This window comes from Salvelinus alpinus, chromosome 1, assembly GCF_045679555.1.
Source record: "Salvelinus alpinus chromosome 1, SLU_Salpinus.1, whole genome shotgun sequence".
Lineage (NCBI taxonomy): Eukaryota > Metazoa > Chordata > Actinopteri > Salmoniformes > Salmonidae > Salvelinus > Salvelinus alpinus.
In genome coordinates, this window is record NC_092086.1 from 111,551,509 (window position 1) to 111,573,700 (window position 22,192).

Sequence of the window (22,192 nt, forward strand, 5' to 3'; positions counted from 1 at the left end):
CAAACAATTGAATAGATGTCACAACCAACGTTTCTAATCTATTCCACACAAATACATGTGTTAATGCAGTACACATCCCCCCCACTGCCAGTCGTACCGTGTAGAATCCGATGCTGAGCAACAGGGTCTTGAGCAGCATCTCAGCCAGGTGGAGATGGTCGTGGAGGGCCTCTGGGCTGGGGATGGGCCGGTCTGGGCTGGAGGTCAGGGCCAGGGGTGGCCCCAGGGGGCCAGCCCCAGCAGTCAGCTCCCCAGGAGAGGAGTATCCCAGCAGAGAGGCCACATGGGACTGCTCCTGGAGGCTGTTCAGAACCATGTCCAACTGCAAACGCTAGGGGGGAGAGGGAGATATAGGACATGAAGGGTTAGGCTAGGTGTGTTTAGTTACCTGTCCTTTAGAGAGGCTCTCTGGGCCCTGAGGTAGCAGTAGGCTAGGCTAGGTGTGTTTAGTTACCTGTTCTTTAGAGAGGCTCTCCCAGCTCTCTGGGCCCTGAGGTAGCAGCAGGCTAGGCTAGGTGTTTTTAGCTCCCTGTCCTTTAGAGAGGCTTTCTGGGCCCTGAGGTAGCAGCAGGCTAGGCTAGGTGTGTTTAGCTCCTTGTCCTTTAGAGAGGCTCTCTGGGCCCTGAGGTAGCAGTAGGATAGGCTAGGTGTGTTTAGCTCCTTGTCCTTTAGAGAGGCTCTCTGGGCCCTGAGGTAGCAGTAGGATAGGCTAGGTGTGTTTAGCTCCTTGTCCTTTAGAAAGGCTCTCTGGGCCCTGAGGTAGCAGTAGGCTAGGTGTGTTGAGTTACCTGTCCTTTAGAAAGGCTCTCTGGGCCCTGAGGTAGCAGTAGGCTAGGTGTGTTTAGTTACCTGTCCTTTAGAAAGGCTCTCTGGGCCCTGAGGTAGCAGTAGGCTAGGTGTGTTTAGTTACCTGTCCTTTAGAGAGGCTCTCTGGGCCCTGAGGTAGCAGTAGGCTAGGTGTGTTTAGTTACCTGTCCTTTAGAGAGGCTCTCTGGGCCCTGAGGTAGCAGCAGGCTAGGCTAGGTGTATTTAGTTACCTGTCCTTTAGAGAGGCTCTCCCAGCTCTCTGGGCCCTGAGGTAGCAGTGAGTGGAGCAGTTCAGTTCTCTCCCTGAGGGGGGGCAACAGCAGAGATGCTCCGATGGACAGAGTATTCATCACCGCCTGGGGAACACACACAACACACACCTTAGTGATAGTTCAGCACTGGCTGGGGACCTCATATATACAACAGAAAATAGTAGACCCTGAATGCCTGCAAACAATTGCATTAGTAGTTCTAATGAGTCTATTGAAAAGCTTAGAATAATTACCACCATTTTAGTTACTTCTTTCACAAATCTAGCTAAGGTGTCTTTATTAAGATATGCTTGATATGGTGACATTGATCGTGTCTGGTGTACCTGTTGTATGGATTCAGGTACACTGGAGTCTATGAGCCTGAAGAGCAGGTTTCGGAGGGGCCTCCCTTGGGCCCCTAGTACTGTGGCCCCTGTGCCCCCAGCATGGGCTAGAGAGAGGTGGATGGACAGCAGCTTCATACATAGCAAGACAAACTGGTGGTGCTCCCTGAGAGATAGACAGAGAGAGAGAAAGATAGAAAGAGAAGAGAGAGGCAGAGGGAGGGGGAGAGAGAGAGGGAGAGAGAAAGGCAGAGGGAGGGGGACAGAGAGAGGAGAGAGAGGCAGAGGGAGGGGGGGAGAGAGAGGCAGAGGGAGAGAGAGAGGCAGAGGGAGGGGGACAGAGAGAGGAGAGAGAGGCAGAGGGAGGGGGAGAGAGAGCGAGAGAAAGGGATAGTGAGAGTCTGTCCTTCAGATGAGGCCATATGTCCTCCAGCTTCACTACATGCCTCTAGACTTGTGCCAAGTTTTCCCTTGAATAGAGGGAGGGAGCGAGGAAGAGACAGAGGGAGCGTTCATAACCATATCAAATGATCACTCTTCTCAAGAGAGGCATTTGTGCTAATGTTGTGTTGATAAGATCATTGGCCCTGTTATCTCTAAAGTGATTACAGTACAACAAGGTGTAAATGCTTATTCTGTTTTGACATACACAAATAGGTTTGTTGACCACTGCAGGAATTGAACCCATGACCTTGGTCTTACTAGAGTCACGCTCTTACCAACAGGGGGCATGTTTTACCTCTTGGAGGGGAAGGGGATATGTTGTTTTACCTCTTGGAGGGGAAGGGGATATGTTGTTTTACCTCTTGGAGGGGAAGGGGGCATGCTGTTTTACCTCTTGGAGGGGAAGGGGGCATGTTGTTTTTCCTCTTGGAGAGGAAAGGGGCATGTTGTTTTACCTCTTGGAGGGGAAGGGGGCATGCTGTTTTACCTCTTGGAGGGGAAGGGGGCATGTTGTTTTACCTCTTGGAGGGGAAGGGGGCATGTTGTTTTACCTCTTGGAGGGGAAGGGGATATGTTGTTTTACCTCTTGGAGGGGAAGGGGGCATGCTGTTTTACCTCTTGGAGGGGAAGGGGGCATGTTGTTTTACCTCTTGGAGGGGAAGGGGGCATGTTGTTTAACCTCTTGGAGGGGAAGGGGGCATGCTGTTTTACCTCTTGGAGGGGAAGGGGATATGTTGTTTTACCTCTTGGAGGGGAAGGGGGCATGCTGTTTTACCTCTTGGAGGGGAAGGGGGCATGTTGTTTTACCTCTTGGAGGGGAAGGGGGCATGTTGTTTAACCTCTTGGAGAGGAAAGGAGCATGTTGTTTTACCTCTTGGAGGGGATGTGTGTAGAGGGCATGTTGTTTTACCTCTTGGAGGGGAAGGGGATATGTTGTTTTACCTCTTGGAGGGGAAGGGGGCATGTTGTTTTACCTCTTGGAGGGGAAGGGGGCATGTTGTTTTACCTCTTGGAGGGGAAGGGGGCATGTTGTTTTACCTCTTGGAGGGGAAGGGTGCATGTTGTTTTACCTCTTGGAGGGGATGAGTGTAGGGGGCATGTTGTTTTACCTCTTGGAGGGGATGTGTGTAGAGGGCATGTTGTTTTACCTCTTGGAGGGGATGTGTGTAGAGGGCATGTTGTTTTACCTCTTGGAGGGGAAGGGGGCATGTTGTTTTACCTCTTGGAGGGGAAGGGGGCATGTTGTTTTACCTCTTGGAGAGGAAGGGCGCATGTTGTTTTACCTCTTGGAGAGGAAAGGGGCATGTTGTTTTACCTCTTGGAGGGGAAGGGGGCATGTTGTTTTACCTCTTGGAGGGGAAGGGGGCATGTTTTTTTTCCTCTTGGAGAGGAAAGGGGCATGTTGTTTTACCTCTGGGAGAGGAAAGGCGCATGTTGTTTTACCTCTTGGAGGGGATGAGTGTAGGGGGCATGTTGTTTTACCTCTTGGAGGGGAAGGGGGCATGTTGTTTTACTTCTTGGAGGGGATAAGTGTAGGGGGCATGTTGTTTTACCTCTTGAAGGGGAAGGGGGCATGTTGTTTTACCTCTTGGAGGGGATGAGTGTAGGGGGCATGTTGTTTTACCTCTTGGAGGGGAAGGGGGCATGTTGTTTTACCTCTTGGAGGGGAAGGGGGCATGTTGTTTTACCTCTTGGAGGGGAAGGGGGCATGTTGTTTTACCTCTTGGAGGGGATGAGTGTAGGGGGCATGTTGTTTTACCTCTTGGAGGGGAAGGGGGCATGTTGTTTTACCTCTTGGAGGGGATGAGTGTAGGGGGCATGTTGTTTTACCTCTTGGAGGGGATGTGTGTAGAGGGCATGTTGTTTTACCTCTTGGAGGGGAAGGGGGCATGTTGTTTTACCTCTTGGAGAGGAAGGGCGCATGTTGTTTTACCTCTTGGAGAGGAAGGGGGCATGTTGTTTTACCTCTTGGAGAGGAAAGGGGCATGTTGTTTTACCTCTTGGAGAGGAAAGGGGCATGTTGTTTTACCTCTTGGAGGGGATGAGTGTAGGGGGCATGTTGTTTTACCTCTTGGAGGGGAAGGGGGCATGTTGTTTTACCTCTTGGAGGGGAAGGGGGCATGTTGTTTTACCTCTTGGAGGGGATAAGTGTAGGGGGCATGTTGTTTTACCTCTTGAAGGGGAAGGGGGCATGTTGTTTTACCTCTTGGAGGGGATGAGTGTAGGTGGCATGTTGTTTTACCTCTTGGAGGGGAAGGGGGCATGTTGTTTTACCTCTTGGAGGGGAAGGGGGCATGTTGTTTTACCTCTTGGAGGGGAAGGGGGCATGTTGTTTTACCTCTTGGAGGGGAAGGGGGCATGTTGTTTTACCTCTTGGAGGGGATGAGTGTAGGGGGCATGTTGTTTTACCTCTTGGAGGGGAAGGGGGCATGTTGTTTTACCTCTTGGAGGGGATGAGTGTAGGGGGCATGTTGTTTTACCTCTTGGAGGGGATGAGCATAGGGGGCATGTTGTTTTACCTCTTGGAGGGGAAGGGGGCATGTTGTTTTTCCTCTTGGAGAGGAAAGGGGCATGTTGTTTTACCTCTTGGAGGGGAAGGGGGCATGTTGTTTTACCTCTTGGAGGGGATGAGTGTAGGGGGCATGTTGTTTTACCTCTTGGAGGGGAAGGGGGCATGTTGTTTTACCTCTTGGAGGGGATGAGTGTAGGGGGCATGTTGTTTTACCTCTTGGAGGGGATGAGTGTAGAGGGCATGTTGTTTTACCTCTTGGAGGGGAAGGGGGCATGTTGTTTTTCCTCTTGGAGAGGAAAGGGGCATGTTGTTTTACCTCTGGGAGAGGAAAGGCGCATGTTGTTTTACCTCTTGGAGGGGATGAGTGTAGGGGGCATGTTGTTTTACCTCTTGGAGGGGAAGGGGGCATGTTGTGTTATCTCTTGGAGGGGAAGGGGGCATGTTGTTTTACCTCTTGGGGGGGAAGGGGGCATGTTGTTTTACCTCTTGGGGGGGAAGGGGGCATGTTGTTTTACCTCTTGGGGGGGAAGGGGGCATGTTGTTTTACCTCTTGGGGGGGAAGGGGGCATGTTGTTTTACCTCTTGGAAGGGAAGGGGGCATGTTGTTTTACCTCTTGGAGGGGAAGGGGGCATGTTGTTTTACCTCTTGGAGGGGATGAGTGTAGGGGGCATGTTGTTTTACCTCTTGGAGGGGAAGGGGGCATGTTGTTTTACCTCTTACATTTACATTTAAGTCATTTAGCAGACGCTCTTATCCAGAGCGACCTCTTGGAGGGGATGAGTGTAGGGGGCATGTTGTTTTACCTCTTGGAGGGGATGAGCGTAGGGGGCATGTTGTTTTACCTCTTGGAGGGGATGAGTGTAGAGGGCATGTTGTTTTACCTCTTGGAGGGGAAGGGGGCATGTTGTTTTTCCTCTTGGAGAGGAAAGGGGCATGTTGTTTTACCTCTGGGAGAGGAAAGGCGCATGTTGTTTTACCTCTTGGAGGGGATGAGTGTAGGGGGCATGTTGTTTTACCTCTGGGAGAGGAAAGGCGCATGTTGTTTTACCTCTTGGAGGGGATGAGTGAAGGGAGCATGTTGTTTTACCTCTTGGAGGGGATAAGTGTAGGGGGCATGTTGTTTTACCTCTTGGAGGGGATGAGTGTAGGGGGCATGTTGTTTTACCTCTTGGAAGGGATGAGTGTAGAGGGCATGCTGGTTTACCTCTTGGAAGGGATGAGTGCAGGGGGCATGTTGTTTTACCTCTTGGAGGGGAAGGGGGCATGTTGTTTTACCTCTTGGACGGGATGAGTGCAGGGGGCATGTTGTTTTACCTCTTGGAGGGGAAGGGGGCATGTTGTTTTACCTCTTGGAGGGGATGAGTGTAGGGGGCATGTTGTTTTACCTCTTGGAAGGGATGAGTGTAGAGGGCATGTTGTTTTACCTCTTGGAGGGGAAGGGGGCATGTTGTTTTACCTCTTGGAGGGGAAGGGAGCATGTTGTTTTACCTCTTGGAGGGGATGAGTGTAGGGGGCATGTTGTTTTACCTCTTGGAGGGGAAGGGGGCATGTTGTTTTACCTCTTGGAGGGGATGAGTGTAGGGTGCATGTTGTTTTACCTCTTGGAGGGGATGAGTGAAGGGGGCATGTTGTTTTACATCTTGAAGGGGAAGGGGACACGTTGTTTTACCTCTTGGAGAGGAAGGGCGCATGTGGTTTTACCTCTTGGAGAGGAAGGGGGCATGTTGTTTTACCTCTTGGAGAGGAAGGGGGCATGTTGTTTTACCTCTTGGAGAGGAAGGGGGCATGTTGTTTTACCTCTTGGAGAGGAAGGGGGCATGTTGTTTTACCTCTTGGAGAGGAAGGGGGCATGTTGTTTTACCTCTTGGAGGGGAAGGGGGCATGTTGTGTTATCTCTTGGAGGGGAAGGGGGCATGTTGTTTTACCTCTTGGGGGGGAAGGGGGCATGTTGTTTTACCTCTTGGGGGGGAAGGGGGCATGTTGTTTTACCTCTTGGGGGGGAAGGGGGCATGTTGTTTTACCTCTTGGGGGGGAAGGGGGCATGTTGTTTTACCTCTTGGAAGGGAAGGGGGCATGTTGTTTTACCTCTTGGAGAGGAAGGGGGCATGTTGTTTTACCTCTTGGAGGGGAATGGGGCATGTTGTTTTACCTCTTGGAGGGGAAGGGGGCATGTTGTTTTACCTCTTGGAGGGGAAGGGGGCATGTTGTTTAACCTCTTGGAGGGGATGAGTGAAGGGAGCATGTTGTTTTACCTCTTGGAGAGGAAGGGGGCATGTTGTTTTACCTCTTGGAGAGGAAGGTGGCATGTTGTTTTACCTCTTGGAGAGGAAGGGGGCATGTTGTTTTACCTCTTGGAGAGGAAGGGGGCATGTTGTTTTACCTCTTGGAGAGGAAGGGGGCATGTTGTTTTACCTCTTGGAGAGGAAGGGGGCATGTTGTTTTACCTCTTGGAGGGGGAAGGGGGCATGTTGTTTTACCTCTTGGAGGGGAGTGCCAGTGTGAGGGGGCATGTTGTTTTACCTCTTGGAGAGGAAGGGGGCATGTTGTTTTACCTCTTGGAGGGGATGAGTGTAGGGGGCATGTTGTTTTACCTCTTGGAGGGGAAGGGGGCATGTTGTTTCACCTCTTGGAGGGGAAGTGTAGGGGGCATGTTGTTTTACCTCTTGGAGGGGAAGGGGGCATGTTGTTTTACCTCTTGGAGGGGATGAGTGAAGGGGGCATGTTGTTTTACATCTTGAAGGGGAAGGGGGCATGTTGTTTTACCTCTTGGAGGGGAAGTGCGCATGTTGTTTTACCTCTTGGAGGGGATGAGTGTAGGGGGCATGTTGTTTTACCTCTTGGAGGGGATGAGTGTAGGGGGCATGTTGTTTTACCTCTTGGAGGGGATGAGTGTAGGGGGCATGTTGTTTTACCTCTTGGAGGGGATGAGTGCAGGGGGCATGTTGTTTTACCTCTTGGAGGGGATGAGTGTAGGGGGCATATTGTTTTATCCCTTGGAGGGGAAGGGGGCATGTTGTTTTACCTCTTGGAGGGGAAGGGGGCAGGGGGCATTTCTCCTCCTATCCCGTCACAGTATCTCTCCAGGAAACTGCGTAGGTAGGTAAAAGTGCTCTCCTCCAGGTCCACACAGAACGGTCTATGCCATGCCACCAACTGCCTGTCCAGCCCAGGAGAAAATAAAAAATTAAATAAGGAAATAAATAATGAAACAAGCAACCTGCCTGTCCAGGAATAACTCATTTTATAAACACATCAATGAATAATGCAATGCCCGAGCTGCAAGATGAGATCAGAAAAACACAGAGACAAGAGGACAAATAGCTGCCAGACGGAAAATCTCTTTTTTGTTTATTTTTCATCCATCAAACAAGGATAGATGTGGCTTTGAATACATATAGCTATAGCTTGACTGTTTGCAATTCAAACGGTTACCCTTTCTGGGTAGTGTTCAGGGGGCACCACTGGAAGAAAAAACCCGTTGAAACATTTAAACTTGTCCAATAAATGGTTGTTTTCCAAATGAACAAGACCCTGAGGTCCTCCTCCATACCTGTCAGTGGGGACAGCGGTCCAGGCCAGGCTGTGGGAAGTGCCAGCGGTGATCTGCTGGATTGACACTCCTTCTAGACCAATCACTTTCTTCGGCTTGGTGACGGGTGTGGAGGTGTGCCCCTGGCCACACTGCCCCATGGCATTGTTCCCCCAAGCGTACACCTCATTTTCTGACAGGAGGAAGGGAATAGAAGAATATGCATGTGTCCAATTTTTCAATGTCTTCAAGTCAAGTTTATGTTAATACAAGTAGCCGAAAAAGTAATGCGTTTTGCTAAACACTTTATGTTAGGAAGCTTTACAATGTGTTATAATTAAGCAATAAGGCACGAGGGGGTGCGGTATATAGTCAATATACCACGGCTAAGGGCTGTTCTTAAGCACGACGCAACGCGGAGTGCCTGGATACAGCCATTAGCCGTGGTATATTGGCCATGTACCACAAACCCAGAGGTGCCTTATTGCTATTAAAAACTGGTTACCAACGTAATTTGTCATACCCGTGGTATACGGTCTGATATACCACAGCTGTCAGCTAATCAGCATTCAGGGCTCGAACCATCCAGTTAATAATAAAGTTTATAATGTGTTATAGTCTGTATTTACAGGATCCGTATGACGAGAAGGATGGATGGTAGGCTAAATCTGAACCTGATTTAGTGGTGTCAGTGAACGGTTTCATTGTAGACCCCATGAAGAATTTTTACAAACATGACCATCTGTTAGTCTCTCACCATGAGACAGAGCCAGACAGTGGCTGTCCCCACAGGAAATATCAATAATCTTGGTCACACTGAGCTCTTCGATGAACCTGGGTCTCAGAAACGTGGTTTCAGAGGAGCCGCAGCCCAAACATGAACCACAGCCCCACGCAAATACCTGAGAGGGAACAATGAGATCAGGGTTCAGGAACAGTAGACAAAATGACTGAGAGGGAACAATGAGATCAGGGTTCAGGAACAGTAGACAAAATGACTATGAGGCCTAGCTGTAATTTTGCATGAGAAAATAAGACAGAATGTGTTCATGTCAAATGTATGTTCATATTTTACCTAACACAGTGTTTATTTAGCTGGTTTAAAGCTGACATACTGTAGCAGGATGAGCAGTTAAAACATGAACTAGGGGAGTTGATTGAGCAGTACCATACCTGTCCAGCAGAGGTCAGAGCCAGAGATGACTGGCTCCCAGCACACACCTTCCTGATGATGAACCCATGCAGTGCTTCGATCACCTTGGGCCGGTACACACGGTTTGTGTCCCCGTGACCCAGTTTACCTGCCACACAAATACAGCAAAATCAGTCACCCTGAACAACGAGGTAGCCTGGTCCCAGATCAGTTTGTGCTATTTGCCAACTCCGTTGCCATTGTTGTTTGGCACGACAATTCCAGACTGGCGCCCAGACTAACCATGACCATAGCTACTGTAAAACAGACGGTGTGAAATGGAGGAAGGGAGAAGGCATGATAGGAGTATTTTAATAATGTGTTCCGTTAATGTCTTTCTCAACCGTTTATCTCCTCCCCCGAAGGACATTATCGTCTCTGACTTACTGACGGGCCGCCCCCAGGTGGTAAGGGTAGGTAACACACCCACTACGCTGATCCTCATCCTGTACTCCTTGTTCACTCATGACTGCACGGCCAGGTTCAACTCCAACACCATCATTAAGTTTGCCGATGACACAGCAGTGGTAGGCCTGATCACCGACAACAACGAGGCAGCCTATAGGGAGGAGTTCACAGACCTGGCCGTGGGGTGTAAGGACAACAACCTCTCCCTCAACGTGATCAAGATAAAGGAGATGATTGTGGACTACAGGAAAAAGAGGACCGAGCACGTCCCCATTCTCATTGACGGGGCTGTAGTGGAGCAGGTTGAGAGCTTCAAGTTCCTTGGTGTCCACATCACCAACAAACTAACATGGTCTAAGCACACCAAGACAGTCGTGAAGCGGGCACGACAAAACCTATTCCCCCTCAGGAGACAGAAAATATTTGGCATGGGTCCTCAGATCCTCAAAAGGTTCTACAGCTGCACCATTGAGAGCATCCTGACTGGTTGCATCACTGGCTGGTATGGCAACTGCTCGGCCTCCGACCGCAAGGCACTACAGAGGGTAGTGCGAACGGCCCAGTACATCACTGGGGCCAAGCTTACCGCCATCCAGGACCTCTATACCAGGAGGTGTCAGAGGAAGGCCCTGTCTAGGTCCAAGAGGCTTCTAAACAGCTTCTACCCCCAAGCCATGAGACTCTATGCATAGTCACTTTATCTCTACCTACATGTATATACTACCTCAACTAACCGGTGCCCCCGCACATTGACTCTGTATCGGCAACCCCCTGTATATATTGTTATTTTATACTGATCCTCTTTAATTAGTTGTTACTTTTATGTCTTATTCTTATCCGTATTTTTATAAACTCCACTGTCGGTTAGGGGCTCGTAAGTAAGCATTTCACTATAAGGTCTGCGCCTGTTGTATTCGGTGCATGTGACTAATCAAATTGGATTTGAATCAAACCGTTATCTCCCCTAAGAGAACCATTATCATCTCTGTATCAAACTGTTATTTCCCCTTCAGAGAACCATTATTATATCTGTATCATACCGCTATCTCCCCCTCAGGACATTATCGCCTCTGTATCACACCGTTATCTCCCCCTCAGAGAACCATTATCATCTCTGTATCAAACCGTTATTTCCCCCTCAGAGAACCATTATCATCTCTGTATCAAACCGTTATCTCCCCCTCAGGACATTATCATCTCTGTATCAAACTGTTATCTCCCCCTCGGGACATTATCATCTCTGTATCAAACTGTTATCTCCCCCTCCAAAAGATATCATCTCTGTGTCATACTGTTATCTCCCACTCAGAATGACATTATCATCTATGTATCATACCGTTATCTCCCCCTCCGAAAGACCACACCATGCGTCCGTCCTGAGCCACAGCCATGGTGTGAGAGCTACCGCAGGCCGCCTGACCCACTCCACTGATATCCTTCACCAGCGTAGGCACGTTACGACTATGGCTGTCACTGTGGCCTGGAGAGACAGAGAAAGATCGTCATGACTGTGGCCGTCACTGTGGCTTGGAGACAGAGAGAAAGATTGTCATGAAGGTGGCCATCACTGTGGCCTGGAGAGACAGAGAAAGATCGTCATGACTGTGGCCGTCACTGTGGCCGTCACTGTGGCCTGGAGACAGAGAGAAAGATCGTCATGACTGTGGCCGTCACTGTGGCCGTCACTGTGGCCTGGAGACAGAGTGAAAGATTGTCATGACTGTGACAGTCACTGTGGCCTGGAGAGACAGAGAAAGATCATCATGACTGTGGCCGTCACCGTGGCCTGGAGACAGAGAGAAAGATCGTCATGACTGTGGCCGTCACCGTGGCCTGGAGACAGAGAGAAAGATTGTCATGACTGTGGCCGTCACTGTGGCCGTCACTGTGGCCTGGAGACAGAGAGAAAGATCGTCATCGTCCATCATCACTTTTACTTGTCTGATAATAATAATCATACATTTAATTTCTAAAGCAGTTTTCAAATACATCTAGAAGTCACTGAAAGTTGCTCTGTCTGATGATGTTATATGAATTGGCTTGCAGTGTCCAATTCCATACAATGTTTGAAATGAAAAGAACAGGAACTCTACCCAGTCTGCCGAAGTCACCTTCTCCCCAGGTGTACAGCTCTCCATCGTTGGTTACAGCAGCACTATGTCTGTAGCCAGCAGAGACACACACCACAACCTGAAAGTAGAAAACATTGACGAATCATATGGGCAGTGGGCAGTGGTTTTCTTTTTGGGTATTCAATAAAAATGTCTGCTTTCATCCTAGCCTCGATTCCAGAACTGATTCAAGCGGATTCTCAAACGAAACTACGCTGTGACGTCTTCTACCGCGAGACCACGCTGTGACGTCTTGTACCGCGAGACTACGCTGTGACGTCTTCTACCGCGAGACCACGCTGTGACGTCTTGTACCGCGAGACCACGTTGTGACCTCTTGTACCGCGAGACCACGCTGTGACGTCTTGTACCGCGAGACCACGCTGTGACGTCTTGTACCGCGAGACCACGCTGTGACGTCTTGTACCGCGAGACCACGCTGTGACGTCTTGTACCGCGAGACCACGCTGTGACGTCTTGTACCGCGAGACCACGCTGTGACGTCTTGTACCGCGAGACCACGCTGTGACGTCTTGTACCGCGAGACCACGCTGTGACGTCTTGTACCGCGAGACCACGCTGTGACGTCTTGTACCGCGAGACCACGCTGTGACGTCTTGTACCGCGAGACCACGCTGTGACGTCTTGTACCGCGAGACCACGCTGTGACGTCTTGTACCGCGAGACCACGCTGTGACGTCTTGTACCGCGAGACCACGCTGTGACGTCTTGTACCGCGAGACCACGCTGTGACGTCTTGTACCGCGAGACCACGCTGTGACGTCTTGTACCGCGAGACCACGCTGTGACGTCTTGTACCGCGAGACCACGCTGTGACGTCTTGTACCGCGAGACCACGCTGTGACGTCTTGTACCGCGAGACCACGCTGTGACGTCTTGTACCGCGAGACCACGCTGTGACGTCTTGTACCGCGAGACCACGCTGTGACGTCTTGTACCGCGAGACCACGCTGTGACGTCTTGTACCTCGAGACCACGCTGTGACGTCTTGTACCGCGAGACCACGCTGTGACGTCTTGTACCGCGAGACTACGTTGTGACGTCTTGTACCGCGAGACTACGCTGTGACGTCTTGTACCGCGAGACTACGCTGTGACGTCTTGTACCGCGAGACTACGCTGTGACGTCTTGTACCGCGAGACTACGTTGTGACGTCTTGTACCGCGAGACTACGTTGTGACGTCTTGTACCGCGAGACTACGTTGTGACGTCTTGTACCGCGAGACTACGCTGTGACGTCTTGTACCGCGAGACTACGCTGTGACGTCTTGTACCGCGAGACTACGCTGTGACGTCTTGTACCGCGAGACTACGCTGTGACGTCTTGTACCGCGAGACTACGTTGTGACGTCTTGTACCGCGAGACTACGCTGTGACGTCTTGTACCGCGAGACTACGCTGTGACGTCTGGTACCGCGAGACTACGCTGTGACGTCTTGTACCACGAGACTACGCTGTGACGTCTTGTACCACGAGACTACGCTGTGACGTCTTGTACCGCGAGACTACGCTGTGACGTCTTGTACCGCGAGACTACGCTGTGACGTCTTGTACCACGAGACTACGCTGTGACGTCTTGTACCACGAGACTACGCTGTGACGTCTTGTACCACGAGACTACGCTGTGACGTCTTGTACCACGAGACTACGCTGTGACGTCTTGTACCACGAGACTACGCTGTGACGTCTTGTACCACGAGACTACGCTGTGACGTCTTGTACCACGAGACTACGCTGTGACGTCTTGTACCACGAGACTACGCTGTGACGTCTTGTACCACGAGACTACGTTGTGACGTCTTGTACCACGAGACTACGTTGTGACGTCTTGTACCACGAGACTACGCTGTGACGTCTTGTACCACGAGACTACGCTGTGACGTCTTGTACCACGAGACTACGCTGTGACGTCTTGTACCACGAGACTACGCTGTGACGTCTTGTACCACGAGACTACGCTGTGACGTCTTGTACCGCGAGACCCCGCTGTGACGTCTTCTACAGCGAGACCCCGCTGTGACGTCTTCTACCGCGAGACCCCGCTGTGACGTCTTCTACCGCGAGACTACGCTGTGACGTCTTCTACCGCGAGACTACGCTGTGACGTCTTCTACAGCGAGACTACGCTGTGACGTCTTCTACAGCGAGACTACGCTGTGACGTCTTCTACAGCGAGACTACGCTGTGACGTCTTCTACAGCGAGACTACGCTGTGACGTCTTGTACCGCGAGACTACGCTGTGACGTCTTGTACCGCGAGACTACGCTGTGACGTCTTGTACCGCGAGACTACGCTGTGACGTCTTGTACCGCGAGACTACGCTGTGACGTCTTGTACCGCGAGACCACGCTGTGACGTCTTGTACCACGAGACTACGTTGTGACGTCTTGTACCAGGAGACTACATTGTGACGTCTTGTACCACGAGACTACATTGTCACGTCTTGTACCATGAGACTACATTGTGACGTCTTGTACCGCGAGACTACGTTGTCACGTCTTGTACCATGAGACTACATTGTGACGTCTTGTACCACGAGACTACGTTGTGACGTCTTGTACCATGAGACTACATTGTGACGTCTTGTACCACGAAACTACATCCATCCTAAAACACAATGAGCACGGGTTAGTCTCCATTGCAGGCTTACTTTGCCCAGCAGAGGTCCTTGTATTATCTTGGGGTATTTCTGAGTGGCACTGTTTCCATGTCCCAACTTCCCATAGTCTCCGTCGCCCCAACTGAAGACCTCTCCCTCCCCTGTGACAGCCAGGGTGTGGCCATCAGAGCCCTTGGACGAGGAAACCTAAAGCACAAAACAGAACGACAAACAGTTCAAATCAGCTTCTGTACATTTACCAACTATTCTACATGTTGAATCTCCGGAGTTCGTCGACACCCAACAGGTGATCTACTGCACAGGGCCAACGTTATGGTGAGTCTTTTACCTTACACATGTTCCTCGGGGGCTCCAGGGCCAGCTTCTTGGGCATGGACTGGTTGTTGGAGTCCCCCAGACCCAGCCGGCCATAGCTGCCCTTCCCACAAGCCTTCACTGAGCCGTCCGCGGACACAGAGAACGTGCAGTACTGTCCCGCTTCAATCTAGAACGGAGGAAAGAGGAAGTGGAAAGAGAAAACATGTCATTCAACAGAACTAATCATCTCAAACTGGACATGACATTTACGACAGTATTTCTGATTCATTCAAATGCATTTAGCTGCAAGTAATCAACTTATTGTCCTGTTTCCGTGAGCTGATCAAGGAGACAGATGAAGCTGTGTTTTTAATATACGCTTTGGGGTAAGTGTATACTATAACTCGGAGCTGACAGAACAGATCGCGGTCCACTATGTCAGACAGACGCCCGATTCACACTAGAGAGCCCACCTGAACCGTACTGTGCTGGCTCAAATATTTTATTTTTCACATTGTCCTTTCCAGCAAAGTTCCAGTAATTCATAGCCAGGCGAGCCCAGTACAGCTCGGCTTGATGTTATTTGGCCCTACAGTGTGAAAGAGGCTCGACAGGGTTGTAGAGTACCATTTGAGCGTCGCTGAAGCCCTGTGCCAGTTTGGGCTGTAGGATCTTCTCCAAGGTGCCCTCAGCCAGCTGGTGAGAGCTGTTGCTGCCCCACACATACACCATGACAGCATCGTTCTCCACTCCACCAGGGGTGGCTGAGCCCGCGCTGCACGAACACAAGCAGTTGGATGCCAGGTTACAGATCTGATGGAGAAAGGGAAAGGAAGGACATTTACATACGGTGCTGCAGTGTCTAATCTGTCAATCGTAAACCAGAAGTCACAGATAAACAGTCCGTCTTGCTTGATGTCAAATATTTAGTAAGTGTTACTGCATGTTTGTCTTTCGATCCGTATCTTACAGTATAACTGACAGAAATAATACGCCCTCGGGGGATGAATGAAGTTCACTGAACTGTATTGAATACAGTGTTGCCATAGCTTTACGCTGTCAGTCATCATTCAGATCCAGACCTAGAAAACACAGATATTTCTAATTGCTTTAGTCCAACCAACCTCTTCAAACAGGCAGAGAGCAACGTGGGAGAGACTGCAGAGTCCATCTGCATCCTTCTTCAGGGCCTGAGAATTGAGAGAGTCTCCACGGAAACCCTAAGGGAATAAAAACATAACATTAGAGGGTATTGTTCCAGGACACTGACAGAACATTAGAGGGTACTGTTCCAGGACACTAACAGAACATTAGAGGGTACTGTTCCAGGACACTGACAGAACATTAGAGAGTACTGTTCCAGGACACTGACAGAACATTAGAGGGTACTGTTCCAGGACACTAACAGAACATTAGAGGGTACTGTTCCAGGACACTGACAGAACATTAGAGGGTACTGTTCCAGGACACTAACAGAACATTAGAGGGTACTGTTCCAGGACACTGACAGAACATTAGAGGGTACTGTTCCAGGACACTAACAGAACATTAGAGGGTACTGTTCCAGGACACTGACAGAACATTAGAGAGTACTGTTCCAGGACACTAACAGAACATTAGAGGGTACTGTTCCAGGACACTAACAGAACATTAGAGGGTACTGTTCCAGGACACTGACAGAACATTAGAGGGTACTGTTCCAGGACACTAACAGAACATTAGAGGGTACTGTTCCAGGACACTGACAGAACATTAGAGGGTACTGTTCCAGGACACTAACAGAACATTAGAGGGTACTGTTCCAGGACACTGACAGAACATTAGAGGGTACTGTTCAAGGACACTAACAGAACATTAGAGGGTACTGTTCCAGGACACTAACAGAACATTAGAAGGTACTGTTCCAGGACACTGACAGAACATTAGAGGGTACTGTTCCAGGACACTAACAGAACATTAGAGGGTACTGTTCCAGGACACTAACAGAACATTAGAGGGTACTGTTCCAGGACACTAACATAACATTAGAGAGTACTGTTCCAGGACACTAACAGAACATTAGAGGGTACTGTTCCAGGACACTGACAGAACATTAGAGGGTACTGTTCCAGGACACTGACAGAACATTAGAGGGTACTGTTCCAGGACACTAACAGAACATTAGAGGGTACTGTTCCAGGACACTAACAGAACATTAGAGGGTGCTGTTCCAGGACACTGACAGAACATTAGAGGGTACTGTTCCAGGACACTAACAGAACATTAGAGGGTACTGTTCCAGGACACTAACAGAACATTAGAGGGTACTGTTCCAGGACACTGACAGAACATTAGAGGGTACTGTTCCAGGACACTGACAGAACATTAGAGGGTACTGTTCCAGGACACTAACAGAACATTAGAGGGTACTGTTCCAGGACACTGACAGAACATTAGAGGGTACTGTTCCAGGACACTGACAGAACATTAGAGGGTACTGTTCCAGGACACTAACAGAACATTAGAGGGTACTGTTCCAGGACACTAACAGAACATTAGAGGGTACTGTTCCAGGACACTAACAGAACATTAGAGGGTACTGTTCCAGGACACTAACAGAACATTAGAGGGTACTGTTCCAGGACAATTACAGAACATTAGAGGGTGCTGTTCCAGGACACTGACAGAACATTAGAGGGTACTGTTCCAGGACACTAACAGAACATTAGAGGGTACTGTTCCAGGACACTAACAGAACATTAGAGGGTACTGTTCCAGGACACTGACAGAACATTAGAGGGTACTGTTCCAGGACACTGACAGAACATTAGAGGGTGCTGTTCCAGGACACTGACAGAACATTAGAGGGTACTGTTCCAGGACACTAACAGAACATTAGAGGGTACTGTTCCAGGACACTAACAGAACATTAGAGGGTACTGTTCCAGGACACTAACAGAACATTAGAGGGTACTGTTCCAGGACACTAACAGAACATTAGAGGGTACTGTTCCAGGACACTAACAGAACATTAGAGGGTACTGTTCCAGGACACTGACAGAACATTAGAGGGTGCTGTTCCAGGACACTAACAGAACATTAGAGGGTACTGTTCCAGGACACTAACAGAACATTAGAGGGTACTGTTCCAGGACACTGACAGAACATTAGAGGGTACTGTTCAAGGACACTGACAGAACATTAGAGGGTACTGTTCCAGGACACTAACAGAACATTAGAGGGTACTGTTCCAGGACACTAACAGAACATTAGAGGGTACTGTTCCAGGACACTAACAGCACATTAGAGGGTACTGTTCCAGGACACTAACATAACATTAGAGGGTACTGTTCAAGGACAATTACAGATCATTAGAGGGTACTGTTCCAGGACAATAACAGAACATTAGAGGGTACTGTTCAAGGACACTAACAGAACATTAGAGGCTACTGTTCCAGGACAATTGAGCCCATTTGGCTCGAAGGACAATGGAAAAAGAGGTACATGTACTGTTTTACTACAAAGAGAAGACTTAACAGTTCACAACTGACATCCTTCAGTTACCACTTCTCATAGCCTTCCGCCAAATATAGAAAATACACTAAAACAATACCACTGAAATAATCTCTCAATACCAGTCTGTTGGGAAGACAATAAAACAATACCACTGAAATAATCTCTCAATACCAGGCTGTTGGGAAGACAATAAAACAATACCACAGAAATAACATCTCAATACCAGTCTGTTGGGAAGACAATAAAACAATACCACAGAAATAATCTCTCAATACCAGGCTGTTGGGAAGACAATAAAACAATACCACAGAAATAACATCTCAATACCAGTCTGTTGGGAAGACCATAAAACAATACCACAGAAATAATATCTCAATACCAGTCTGTTGGGAAGACAATAAAACAATACCACAGAAATAAACAATAAAACAATACCACAGAAATAACAACTCAATAGCAGTCTGTTGGGAAGACAATAAAACAATACCACTGAAATAACATCTCAATACCAGTCTGTTGGGAAGACAATAAAACAATACCACAGAAATAACAAGTCAATAGCAGTCTGTTGGGAAGACAATAAAACAATACCACAGAAATAATATCTCAATACCAGTCTGTTGGGAAGACAATAAAACAATACCACAGAAATAATATCTCAATACCAGTCTGTTGGGAAGACCATAAAACAATACCACAGAAATAATATCTCAATACCAGTCTGTTGGGAAGACAATAAAACAATACCACAGAAATAAACAATAAAACAATACCACAGAAATAACAACTCAATAGCAGTCTGTTGGGAAGACAATAAAACAATACCACAGAAATAACAACTCAATAGCAGTCTGTTGGGAAGACAATAAAACAATACCACAGAAATAACATCTCAATACCAGTCTGTTGGGAAGACAATAAAACAATACCACAGAAATAACAACTCAATACCAGTCTGTTGGGAAGACAATAAAACAATACCACAGAAATAACAACTCAATAGCAGTCTGTTGGGAGATTACCACCCTGTCATATATATATATCTACATTTCGAGATCCACTTGAAAAGTTGCTGGTGGAGTTCTTCATCACCCAGAAGATAAAAGCTTTCTGGCGGAACATTTCCTATTGATTAAGTGACTAGTAAATCAAGTGGACACACAGACAGACGAGGCAGCACCACCACACTGAGGAATGGACCAGGCTTTTAGCTCCAGGCATCAGGCCAGGATACACAGTAAACTGAAAAAGTAAATATGATTTACAACGAGGGGAAATGTTATGCTGCATTAGAGTGTACAAAACATTAAGAACACCTGCTCTTTCCATGACAGAGACAGAGTAGGTGAATCCAGATGAAAGCTATGATTCCTTATGGATGTCACTTGTTAAATCTAATGTTTTGTACACTCATATGGGAGTAGTTTAGTGTCTAAAAAAAGGGGTTAAATATGAGTTAAAAAAATGGTGCATTCAGAAAGTATTCAGACCCCTTTCCACATTTTGTTACATTACAGCCTTATTTTTAAATGGATTTAATAGTTAATTAATAGTTAATAACACATAATTCCCCATAATGGCAAAGCATTTATGGGGTATTTTTGCAAATGTATTACAAATCCCCCAAAAATATTACATTTACATATTTACACATTTATGTATTTGGTGAGATTCTCCCATTCTTCTCTGCAGATCCTCTCAAGCTCTGTCAGATTGGATGGGGAGCGTTGCTGCAAAGCTATTTTCAGGTATAACCAGAGATGTTCGATCTGGTTCAAACCCGGGCTCATGCTGGGCCACTCAAGGACATTCAGAGACTTGGCCTGAAGCCACTCCTGCGTTTTCTTGGCTGTGTGCGTAGGGTCGTTGTCCTGTTGGAAGGTGAACCGTCGCACCAGTCTGAGGTCCTGAGCGCTCTGGAGCAGGTTTTTATCTAGGATCTCTCTATACTTTGCTCTGTTCATCTTTCCCTCGACCCTGACTAGTCAACCAGTCTCTGCCGCTGAAAAACATCCCCACAGCATGATGCTGCCAGAGAATCTTGTTTCTCATAGTCTGAGAGTCCTTTAGGTGCCTTTTGGCAAACTCCAAGCGGGCTGTCATGTCTTTTACTGAGGAACGGCTTCCGTCTGGCCACTCTACCATAAAGGCCTGATTGGTGGAGTGCTGCAGAGATGGTTGTTCTTCTGGAAGGTTCTCCCATCTCTAAAAAGGAACTCTAGAGCTCTGTCATAGTGACATTCAGGTTCTTGGTCACCTTCCTGACCAAGGCCTTCTTCCCCGATTGCTCAGTTTGGCCGGGTGGCCATCTCTAGGAAGAGCCTTGGTGGTTCCAAACCTCGTCCATTTAAGAATGCTGGAGGTCACTGTGTTCTTGGGGACATTCAAGGCTCCAGGAATGTGTTGGTACTCTTCCCCAGATCTGTGCCTTGACACAATCCTGTCTCAGAGCTCTACGGACAATTAGTTCGACCTGGTTTTTGCTCTGACATGCACTGTCAACTATAGACAGGTGTGTGCCTTTCCAAATCATGTCCAATCAATTTAATTTACCACAGGTGGACTCCAATCAAGTTGTACAAACAACTTAAGTATGATCAACGTAAACAGGACCCACCTGAGCAAAATGTTTAGTCTTATAGCAAAAGGTCTGAATAGTTATAGTTTTTATAAATTTGCAAACATTTCTAAAAACCTGTCTAAGCTTTGTCATTAATGGCTATTGTGTGTAGATTGATGAGGATTTTTTTTTATACTTAATACATTTTAGAATACTTTCCGAGTGCACTGTATATAAATAATTTACTGATCTTTCTTATAATCGCTCAGGTATAGGACAGACATTTTCAAAAACGTCATTTTGATTTGATTTTTACTCTGTTTTTCTATCTACGAATCTGTTATTCATTGTGTTTCTATTGGCTAATAGCAGTAAGCCAAAATTCAATGTTTAATCAAATTATTATAATATATATATTTTTATGTACAGTACCAGTCAAAGGTTTGGACACACCTACTCTTTCTAGGGTTTTTCTTAATTTTTTACTATTTTCTACATTGTAGAATAATAGTGAAGACATCACAACTATGAAATAACACATGGAATCATGTAGTAACCAAAGAAGTGTTAAACAAATCTAACAAAAATGTATATATTTGAGAATCTTCAAAGAAGCCACCCTTTGCATTGATGACAGCTTTGCACACTCTTGGTATTCTCTCAACCAGCTTCATGGGGTAGTCACCTGGAATGCAATTCAATTAACAGGTGTGTTAAAAGTTAATTTGTGGACTGTATTTCCTTATTAATGCTTTTGAGCCAATCAGTTGTATTGTGAGAAGGTAAGGGTGGTGGTATACAGAAGATAGCCCTATTTGGTAAAAGACCAAGTCAATACTTTTGCAAGAACAGCTCACATAAGCAAAGATAAATGACAGTCCATCATAACTTTAAGACATAAAGGTCAGTCAATACAGAACATGTCAAGAACGTTGTGCAATCGCAAAAATCATCAAGTGCTCTGATGAAACTGGCTCTCATGAGGACCGCCACAGGAAAGGAAGACCCAGAGTTACCTCTGCTGCAGAAGATAAGTTCATTAGAGTTAATTGCACCTGAGATTGCAGCCCAAATAAATGCTTCACAGAGTTCAAGTAACAGACACATCTCAACACCAACTGTTCAGAGGAGACTGTGTGAATCAGGCCTTCATTGTCAAATTGCTGCAAAGAAACTACTACTGAAGGACACCAACAAGAAGAAGAGACTTGCTTGGGCCAAGAAACACGAGTAATGGACATTAGACCAGTGGAAATCTGTCCTTTGGTCTGATGAGTCCAAATTTGGTTCCAACCGCTGTGTTACGAGTTAGATGCAGAGTAGGTGAACGGATGATCTCCGCATGTGTGGTTCCCACCGTGAAGCACGGAGGAGATGGTGTGATTGAGCTTTGCTGGTGACACTAAGTGATTTATTTAGAATTCAAAGCACACTTAACCAGCATGGCTACCACAGCATTCTGCAGTGATACGTCATCCCATCTAGTTTGCGCTTAGTGGGATTATCATTTGTTTTTCAACAGTACAATGACCCAAAACACACTATTTGACCAAGAAGGAGAGTGATGGAGTGCTGCATCAGATGACCTGGCCTCCACAA

General features: G+C 47.7%; 1 protein-coding gene across 7 annotated transcripts in view; it reads right to left on the reverse strand.

The window, feature by feature from the left end:
- Nucleotides 1–22,192, reverse strand: part of LOC139538912 (probable E3 ubiquitin-protein ligase HERC1) — a 111,297-nt gene that overhangs the window by 80,300 nt on the left and 8,805 nt on the right. For all 7 annotated transcript variants that reach the window (XM_071341517.1, XM_071341508.1, XM_071341499.1 and 4 more), the window contains exons 4-16: nucleotides 15,663–15,758; nucleotides 15,166–15,351; nucleotides 14,570–14,725; nucleotides 14,272–14,427; nucleotides 11,582–11,678; nucleotides 10,825–10,968; nucleotides 9,062–9,189; nucleotides 8,646–8,790; nucleotides 7,910–8,081; nucleotides 7,382–7,516; nucleotides 1,403–1,568; nucleotides 1,038–1,163; nucleotides 98–331 (exon numbers count right to left, since the gene is read on the reverse strand). In XM_071341517.1, the coding sequence (XP_071197618.1) occupies nucleotides 98–331; nucleotides 1,038–1,163; nucleotides 1,403–1,568; nucleotides 7,382–7,516; nucleotides 7,910–8,081; nucleotides 8,646–8,790; nucleotides 9,062–9,189; nucleotides 10,825–10,968; nucleotides 11,582–11,678; nucleotides 14,272–14,427; nucleotides 14,570–14,725; nucleotides 15,166–15,351; nucleotides 15,663–15,758 (1,941 nt within the window). The remainder of the gene's footprint in view (nucleotides 1–97; nucleotides 332–1,037; nucleotides 1,164–1,402; nucleotides 1,569–7,381; nucleotides 7,517–7,909; nucleotides 8,082–8,645; nucleotides 8,791–9,061; nucleotides 9,190–10,824; nucleotides 10,969–11,581; nucleotides 11,679–14,271; nucleotides 14,428–14,569; nucleotides 14,726–15,165; nucleotides 15,352–15,662; nucleotides 15,759–22,192) is intronic.